Source organism: Strix uralensis, chromosome 14 (genome assembly GCF_047716275.1).
Source record: "Strix uralensis isolate ZFMK-TIS-50842 chromosome 14, bStrUra1, whole genome shotgun sequence".
NCBI lineage: Eukaryota > Metazoa > Chordata > Aves > Strigiformes > Strigidae > Strix > Strix uralensis.
In genome coordinates this window covers 2,949,964-2,959,133 of record NC_133985.1, presented here as the reverse complement: position 1 = coordinate 2,959,133, position 9,170 = coordinate 2,949,964, and the positions used below count along the sequence as shown (strand labels likewise).

General features: G+C 59.5%; 1 protein-coding gene across 1 annotated transcript; it reads left to right on the top strand.

The window, feature by feature from the left end:
• Positions 1 to 407: 407 nt before the first annotated feature.
• On the top strand, positions 408 to 5,598 carry CD14 (CD14 molecule). Its single transcript, XM_074883985.1, has 2 exons — positions 408 to 2,199; positions 3,201 to 5,598. Exon 2 carries the CDS (start codon positions 3,211 to 3,213, stop codon positions 4,564 to 4,566), a length of 1,356 nt encoding a protein of 451 aa, XP_074740086.1. The 5' UTR covers positions 408 to 2,199; positions 3,201 to 3,210; the 3' UTR covers positions 4,567 to 5,598.
• The last annotated feature ends 3,572 nt before the right edge of the window (positions 5,599 to 9,170 follow it).

The window sequence follows — 9,170 nt, the reverse complement described above, 5'->3', positions numbered from 1 at the left end:
GTCGGCAGGGCCGCCGCTGGTCCCCCGGGCAGCCCCGGGCAGGGGGGGACACACACACACGACATCCTGCTGGCCCCGCCGAGGGCTCGGCCGGCGGCTCCGCCCGCAGCCCGGGGAGCCCCGGGAGCCGAGGCCCACGCACCCCCCGTTGCCTCCTCAGCTCCCAGCTCAGGAGGACCAGGATCAGCCCTTCCCGGGGCAGGGGCCCTGCTGCGGCCCCCACCACCAACCTGCTGCAGGAGGCGGGGACACACCGAGCCTGCCCCGGTGGCCAGGACACACTGAGCCTGCCCGGGTGGTGGGGGACACACCGAGCCTGCGCCGGTGGCCGGGACACACCGAGCCTGCCCCGGTGGCGGGGGACACACCGAGCCTGCCCCGGTGGCCAGGACACACTGAGCCTGCCCGGGTGGTGGGGGACACACCGAGCCTGCCCCGGCGGCGGGGAGCACCTGGGGACCCGCTCTGGTGTGGTCAGCGGTGCCGGCGCTGGCTCCGTGCTGGGGTGCAGGGCCCGCACACGGGGTCACGGACACGGCTGGGCACGGCGGGGCGAAACCAGCCGGAGGATGAACTCTGGCTTTGCAGGGCTGAAACCAGCCAGCCTCCGGGCTCGGGCAAGGTTTCTGCCCCCGTGGGGCTGGATTGCATGTTTGTTGAAGCCAACAAAGCCCAGAGTCTCACCAGAAACATAAGACAATGAGTCTCTGTCCTGGGACCTTCCATGGTGGTGACGAGAACAAGAAAGTCATCACCCAAAAGGCGGCTCCAAAAGCACGTGCCTTTGAGGTACGGTGTGGTTGGCCACAGAGGAGATAGAAGAGCTCATTTTTCCCCAGAAAGGCATGTGGGGGAATTCGCAGTTGGTGGTCAGGAATAAGCCATTAAAACGTACCAGGCCCAGACAGAGCTTCTGACCTCACCAAAAGGAGTAGCGAGGAGAACTCAGAAAGCCTGCTCTCTGATTTTTCCACGATCTACACAGCAGCAGTTTTGTGTAACTTGAGGATAGAGAGTCATGGAATTGCTGAACCCCTCTGCAGAAGGAATTGCTCAAGGAAAGGCAGCAAAGCAGTGCAGCGCTCCACCGGAGACACCGGGAGCAAGAAAACGAATTGCAGTAGATGTAACAACCCGAAGGACACCATCCCTCCACCCATCCCGGCAGCAGCGTGCCAGAGAGCGTGGGACAGGCAGCTCCAGCCCCAGCTGTTGTGGCACTGATAGCATCTCTGTAATGGTGCATTAACAACAGCAAACTGGGAATTGCATCTGCTAGTCGTGCAGTTTCGTTGCCTTTCTGAAACACTTTCTGAAATCTAACATAGGCAGAGATATCCTCAGGGAAGAAAAAATCCCTGACAGATCTTTCCCAATGCCTGGTGGTCTCGGCTCGCTGATGGAGGGTGTTAACATCTTGGTGTAGGCACAGCCACCAGCTGCCGAAGGAGCACGGGGCAAGTGATGTGAGTTCCTCAGCCAAGGAAGCTGACCTCGGGTGAAGAAGTGCCCTCTGCAGCGCTGTGCTGCACACACAGCGGATGGGAATTTGTCCCGTCCCTGTCCTACACAGGACACAGGCATCTGGGGATGGTCTGGGTGCTGGGTATGACAGTCCTGTACCCTTCTGCATTGCCTCCTGCGGGGTGCTTGGCACCCAGTGCACTGCAAGCCCAGACCATCTGGAAGCAAAGGTGTGTTTGGGCATTTACAGCACCTTGACTGCACTCTCTTCCCTCACCCTTCCTAGGAAAGGGAGCATCATTGATGTTAGACCAAACCCCTTCCCAGCCCGCAGCCACAGGCAGCCGCAAGAGCCTCTTGCTGCAGAGAAGCGAAGCAGAAGTGACTCGGGAGGCTGGTGCTTGGCGCGTTGCTTCCCGTGGCACAGCTGGCCCCATCCTGCTCAGGAAGTCACGCAGCGGGAGCAAAGGGCAGTGCCCGGGAACCTGCCTCCAAGTGCCCTCAGCCCCAACCGCGTGGATCTACACGCGGCAGGACGGGCTGCGGCAGCACCAACGGCAGCTGCAAGACACCTGCAGGCGCTAAGGTCTCATCCGGCTGGAGGCAGGGGAGGATCAGGCGCAGGAGAGAGCTGAGCACTTGCAGAGCCTTTGGCACTTCAGCCCTGGAGTTGGCAGCAGCTAGAGGAAGCAGCCGCGGGGCAGGGCAAGGAAACATTTCGGTGTGATCTAGCTGGTGAGTCGCTGGATAAATCCACCCCCACTTCGTGCTGTGCCCCCAGTGAGGGGGACTTTGCAAGTGCTGGAGGAGAGCTTCTCCCCGGGAGGGTGGTGCAGCCCCGCAACAGCACAGGGGTAGGGAGAGCTCTGTCCTCAAGAGTGTTTTGAGTTGTGGCCAGAAAAAGCTGTGACTCACTGGGGCTAGTGGCAGCAACAGATGTGCTCGAAGCAGGAGGTTGGACAGGAGACACCCCCTCCTCGCCACTGCCCTGTCTGGGTGCTCGGGCAGACCTGAGTCAGCACGTTCTTAGGAGCTTTTAATCTTTGCTTGCTGCTTTTTTGCAACCTGTTGATAAGGCTCTTCTGTCAGCTGGACAGCAAAGCAATACTTGGTGCTGACAAGGATGCATACAGACCCTCAGAAATTATTTTCTGCTGTCCCTTTGGAGGCTGGTAATGAATCAAATCGCTGGATGAGAAAAAGGAAAACAAGAAGCACTCTGTTGCAATTTCCTGCCCCAGATTACAGAGCACCCTGTGCAGGGAAACAAACAGAGCTGTGGCTGTTCCATCCTGTGGTCAGGCTGATATATCTGGCTTCACTGCCTGTAACTCGACATTTCTAGTTTCTCCTGATCCGTGGGATTTCCTGGTCGCTTAGGAACAGGAGTCTGTGTCAAGGCAGCCCAGGCAGGAAAGCGCAGCCTCAGGAGGACCCACCCCGCCTTGGTGAAACCCTGCTGGTGGGGTGGGGTGAGGCCAGTGCCAAGGAGCCGGTGGCACAGGTGTAGCTCCTGGGTGTTTCGCTTTGAGCTTTGCCCTGAGTCATGGCTGAGTAGCCAGGTGGGTGCTGATGGGGTGCACTGGACCCGTGTGAAGGGCAGTTGGGCAGGAGGGCAGCTGTGTGTCTCCAGGGCTGAAACTGCCCAAGCCAGCCCTCCAGTGGGCTGGATCTGAATGGTCCCCTCAGCTGCCACAAAGACTGCTACCTTTCACCATTGCTCTCCTCGTTTCTAGGTTGTTCGCCATGAATGTGGCTGTTCTCCTCCTCCTGGGGCTGGGGCTGTTGGAGGCAGAAGGCAGGTGTTTCTTCAATCGCACTCAGGAGCACTGTCTGTGCTACAACTTGTCCGAGGAAAGCGTAAACAGCATCATCCAGTGCCTCGCAGCCACTGTCGTGGAGTTTCGGGGAGGAGAGCTGGAGAGATACGTAGCCTTCCCCATCAGCGACCTGGACCCCTCCACCATTGAAATGCTGGGCTCCCTTATAATCAGGAAAGTAATTTTTGGTGATCTTCTGGTGCCTGAGATACTCCTCGCCCGAGTCCTGAGGTTCTTCTCCTACACCCACGTGCAGGAGTTGGTGTTTGAGAGCTGCATTTTTGAGGGGAGAGGCAACTGGGATGAAATGGCTGGCCAGGACTTGCCCATATTGTCCCTGCACTTCCACAACGTGACATCTGCCCCGCTGATGGGCCGCGAGCAGGACTTCTCCAGTCTGAGCAGCTGGCTGGAGACCCTGCAGGAGCTGGCTGTCACTGGCTCCCATGTCACCAGCCTGCCCTGTGGCATTGGAAGCATGTTCAGAGCTCTGCACTCCCTGGACATGGCACAAAACAGCCTTGAGGATGAGAGCTTGATGCCCACATTCTGCAAGGGGGCTTTCCCTCGGCTCCAGGTACTGAGTCTGCAGCGCAACAACCTGAAATCCTACCACAGCGTGTGTGAAAGTGTGCGGCTGCTGCCTGAGCTCCAGCAGCTGGATCTCAGCCAGAACAAGCTCATGGCAGACACATCCTCCTCCTGCCAGTGGCCAGTGTCCCTCCAAGTTTTTAACTTGTCCAACACTGGCTTGGATGAAGTCCTCACACCTCTGCCTCCCAGTCTAGAAGTGTTGGACATGAGCTGCAACCACCTCCATGCTGTAGACATCTCCCTCAGCTCCCTGAAGAAGCTCTTCCTGAGCCAAAACATGCTGCAGACTGCCCCCTCCATCAGGAATTACCCTGTCTTGGACACCCTCCACGTAGACAACAACTTGATCACAGAGCTGCCAGGGGATGAGGTGAAGCTCCTGGGGCACTTGCAGGACGTGGCTGTGGCTGGCAACCCCTACAACTGCTCGTGCTCTGGGGCCGGGGGGCTCCAGGCGCTGGCGGGTATGGGGCACCTTGGGCAGGGCTGGCCCCACGACTACACGTGTCACTCCCCTCCCCACTACCAGGGCAGGCTGGTGCAGGACGTGCCGGTCTCAGTGCTGCGGTGTAACAGTGCTGCGGTGGTCGCCCCTCTCTGCATTGCCCTCACCCTGCTTGGCTTGGCCGGGGCCGTCTGCCTGCTGAGATCCAGGCCTGGGCTCGTCCAGCCCTGCCGCAGAGTGTGAAGGGGATGTGTGACCCTTCCCACCGGTGCTGCCCTGCGGGGGCTCGGCCCCAGGGGCTGCAAGGCCAGGAGCTCCGTGGGAAGGCTCACAGGACCCCCAAGTGCTGGTGAGGGGCTCTCTCAGTGCCCCCAGTCCAGGCTCCCCTGTGGAGTGGGACTGTCCTCAGCATTATCCCACAGTGCCTGTGGCTTTGCCCACCCAGGTTTTGGGGAAACCCGCAAGCAAAGCCCCTTGCCATGCTCTGTCCCAGGGCTGCACCCTCCCAGAGGAGTTTTCCTTACGGCCAACTCCCAAGCCCCAACATGCCCCCATTTCCCCTGAGATATCATCTGTCCTGACCAAGAGTTCAGCCCCATCGTATTCGCAGCACCGCAGGCGGCGCTCAGATGCCCGGAGCCTCACTGGGGTCTGTTGGACCCTGCCGAGAGCCCCCCCGCTCCCCGTAGCCCTGTGCCCCCCAGCCCAGCCATCCTTGCAGCCTCCGCTCATTCTCCACCTCTCCTCACCGGGGTCGATGGCTGGGCCGTGGCTGTGAGGATGTCTGGTTTGTGAGGATGTCTGCTGAGCTGCTATTGAGCATAAGAGGAAAACGGCAAAAGACAGGAAAATGAATAAATTAAACACCCCTATACAGAGCTAACAGTAACAGAGACAGCACCAAGACCTGAGCTCTCAAGACACTGGTGGATGAACCCCTCAAGTGCAACACTGAAGAGGTTCGACCAGAAACTTTTTAACTGATAAGAAGAAAACGTATTTATTCTGGCTTCTGGGTTATTCAGAAAACATCTCATAGGAAAGAGAAAATTGATTAGAGGATGCTGAGGGAGATCAGAGGAATGCAAAACTTTCTGGGGAAGGCTTATGGGAAGGGTCAAAGGGAGGATCATGGTGGGTGGGTGGGGAAGGAACAAGCATGGGAGAATGGGGAAGAAGGGGGCTGTTTGTGGGTAGGCAGCAGTCATCTGGCCAAGCCCTGCACTTCATCCCCATGGTCTGTCCTGCCTTCTCATTAAAACCTATTCCTGGGTATTTTCCATGTCACCTCACTCTCTGTTCTGTTTGTGCACATGTGCATGTGACCTGCGAGCAAACACAGGCTGGACGAGCCGGTGGGTGGGAAACCAGAGTATGGGAAGACCCAAGGCTGGAGCTGGAGAGTGGCCCAGGGTCCAGCCGTGGATCTGTGATGGGCTCGGGCTCTCCTGCGAGTTCGAGCTGCCTGTGGGTTGAGGATCAGGGGATGGGATTGTGCTGCCAGCCCACATCAGCCCTGAGCAACTGGAGGGGAGGGAAGGGGCTGTGCTGCCCGCCTGCTTGTGTTCGTGGGAGCGCCGCTGGTGGTTAGACGGGCGCTGGCAAACGCGCTGCTCTGCGTGTGTTGACCCAAGGGGATGTGTGTACACCAGGCGTGTGGGTCTCAGGGACTGGTGCTCAGCCTTGCTACTGGCTGGACCTGGAATAGGGACCGCCAGCTGCTCTCAAATGGATGAGGAAGGAGAAATCCCTGTGTCCCAGAACCCTAGGGTATGCTTTCCCTTAGCACCCACATGGAGCACAACCCCTTGCTCTGCACCCTTGCTCCATTTGCAATGATGGCTTGTGTCCAGCCTGGCATCATCCTCATGCCTGAAGACATTTGGGCAGGCTGGGACTGAGGGAGGCAGGGGCAGCGTTGTGATTTCATCCTGTAGGGAGAATGGTGGCAGCCGGAGGGATGCGTGTGCATCTCATTGTGCCTGGTCCTGCCCAAATGCACGGGGCAGGGGCTGCCCTGGGACCTCTCTCCTGTCTCCCACAGTCTGCGTTTCCACAGACCACAGAGATCCTCAGCTTCAGTATTTCCTTCTGCGCTTCTGTCCTGGTTTGAGTGAGTGGCGGGGGTTTTTGGTAGCAGGGGAGGGGGCTACAGTAGTGGCTCTATGTGAGAAGCTTCTCAAAGCTCCCCTGGCTCCAAGTTGGACTCACCTTTGCACCAAGGCCGGGCCAATTAGCTACACCTCTGTGATAACCTATTTAAGAACGGGAACCTGGGAGGAGTTGTGGGAGTCCTGAGGAGAAGTTGTGAGGAGAACATCTGTGCGAACACTGAAGTCAGTAGAAGGAAGGAGGAGAAGCGGGAGGGTGTCGGAGCAGAGACTCCCCTGTATCCCGTGGTGAGATGGAAGGGCCACCCCCCGCACCCATGGGGGTCTGTGGTGGAGCAGATACTGGTTTGTGGTCTGGGGGGGACCCACACCAGGGCAGGTGACTGCGCCTGAAGAAGGCCGGGGTCCTGTGGGAAGAAGTCCCCGCTGTTGTGGTTCGGTGCTGGGAGAACTGCAACACGCGGGGGTGACCCCCACGCCCGTGGGAGGGACTCGTGTTGGAGCTGGTTTGTGGAGGGCTGGCTGCTGTGAGAGGGGGCTGCGCTGGAGCAGGGGGGGGATGCCAAAAGTTCCCCCTCGAGCTGGAAGATGCGGCAGGACTGACCACACCCCCCATTCCCTGCCCCCCTGTGCTGCTGATGGGGGGAAGTAGAGGTATCAGGAGCAAAGCTGAGCCTGGGAAGAAAGGGAGGGCTGGGGGAAGGTGTTTTCAAGTTGTGGTAATGCTTCTCACGGTCCTACTCTCTCTGTTAAGTGTTGTTGTTGTTAGTGTCTGTATTAAATTTATATTCTTTTTTTCTTCCCCTAAGAAGTCTGTCTTTTCCCTGTGCCCTGAAGCGTGACGCCATCCTTCCTTGTCCTTATCTCGAGTTCCTGGGCTTTTGCTTCCCTCCTCCTCAGCGCTGGGGGGGAAGCAGGGGAGTGAGCTGTGTCTTTGCTTATTTTCCCCTTCTCAGCGCTGGCGGGGGGAAGGGGGGAGTGAGCAGCTGTGTGGTGCTCAGTCGCCCTCTGAGCTCAAACCCCGACTGCTTCCTTGGCACAAATGATCTCCAATAAATGTGATTCTGTGGTTTGTGGTTGCTTTTGTCTCGAAAACCTTCATGATAGTCCAAGGTCCCTCACGTCCCGTCCCCAGCTTGCACAGATGTCCCTCTTGGAGCCAGGAGCACACCAGTGGTGTGTGTTGCCTTCCATGGTCCTGCTGACTCCTTGGCCAGCGGGGCTCAGCCCCCAGAACGTGGTGGGCCCAGCTCTGCCTGGCTCTGCCCATACAACTGTGCCTGACACCCATTAATAATGTAGGGGAACAGGATCTCTCCGTGTAAGCCCATCTCCTGCCCTGGCTGAAGCTGCAGCTCAGGGCTGCTGCTACGAAGCTGGCCATGGACGCTGGGGAGGTGAGTGACTTGTGGGGGCCATCACAGGGTGGTTTGGAGAGATCTGTCCCCCGCCTTCGGTGCGGCATGGCCAGGCACTGCCCAGCTCCCCTGGGGCTCCCCCAGCTCCTGGCAGGTGCCGGGTGCGTGGGGCAGGACTCAGCTCACTTCCCCTCTGCCTTGTGTCCCAGCAGGCCGAGCAGGATGTGTGCGTGCGAGCAGCCGTGGGACTGCACCAGGCAGCAGGTAGGGCTGGGGCTGTCCCAGTGCCTTCAGCCCAAACCCCCACGCCAGGGAAGCAGGCTAGGGCGGCAGCCGCAGCCATGGTGGCACCGGGACTGCTGGCCACACTGGTGGGCCTGGGCTGGGCAGTGGGGATAGGGAGGGGGTGTTCTCCCCCCAGCCTGGGGGCTCTGAGCACCGTGGTCATAGCAGGAGGGCTTGGGAATGCTGTGAAGCCCTGGGACCTGGCCCCAGACTGGGGCGGGGGTGGGGGGGGCAGAGCTGGGGCAGGTGGGAATGAACCCCCCGCCCCTCGCAGCAACCCATATTCAATGTTTTCAGGGCTGGGGGAAAGCTGGGCGGCCAGCAGTGAAGGCCCCCTGCAGCTTCTCTTCGCGGGGAAGGAGGTCCAGGTGAGAGTGGCAGGGACGTGGGCATCAAGTGGATGAGGGTCCCTGGGGAACCAGATGGGAGCAGGGGGCTCTGTCCCAGCCCCCCACCATGCTTGGGACCCTGATGGGTGCTGAGGTCTTGGGCTGATCCTGCCCTACACCCCTATGGGCCCCCTTCTTGTGGAGGGCTCCTGGGGGTTACCAAAGAGCAGGGGAAGGGAGGGAGTGACCCCCCACCCCTGCCTGTGCCAGGCCCTCCATGCCACTCCTGCTATCTCCATCCCAGTGTGCCCAGTCCCTCCTTCAACCTGCACTGGTCATACTGGGATGAGGGAAAGCTGAACATTATCACCCTCCTTCCCTCGTGACAGGACAGCTGCTTGACCGTCGATGGCGTCTTCCACTTGGATGCAGGACAGGTATTGTGGGCTCCAAGTCCTTCTCCTGCATCCCTGTCCCCACCCAGATGAGCCAGGGACACGCTGGCCCAAGCTGTGGGCTGGGACAGCCAGTTGCAGTGCTGGGGGCACTGGGCACCTCTGCCAGCTCCTCAGGTGTCACAGGCAGTGCTGGGGACCCAGACCTTGGTCCTGTGTGTGGCTCTGCTGGTGGTTCTCACCCTTTCGCCGTTTCCTCTTGGGTGCTGGGACGTGGCTGCATGCTGTGCTGTGCTGGCAGTGCCTCACTGTCCGTGCCGCACTCTCCCTGGCATGCTGTGCACCACTGTGCCACGCCATCTGTGCCAT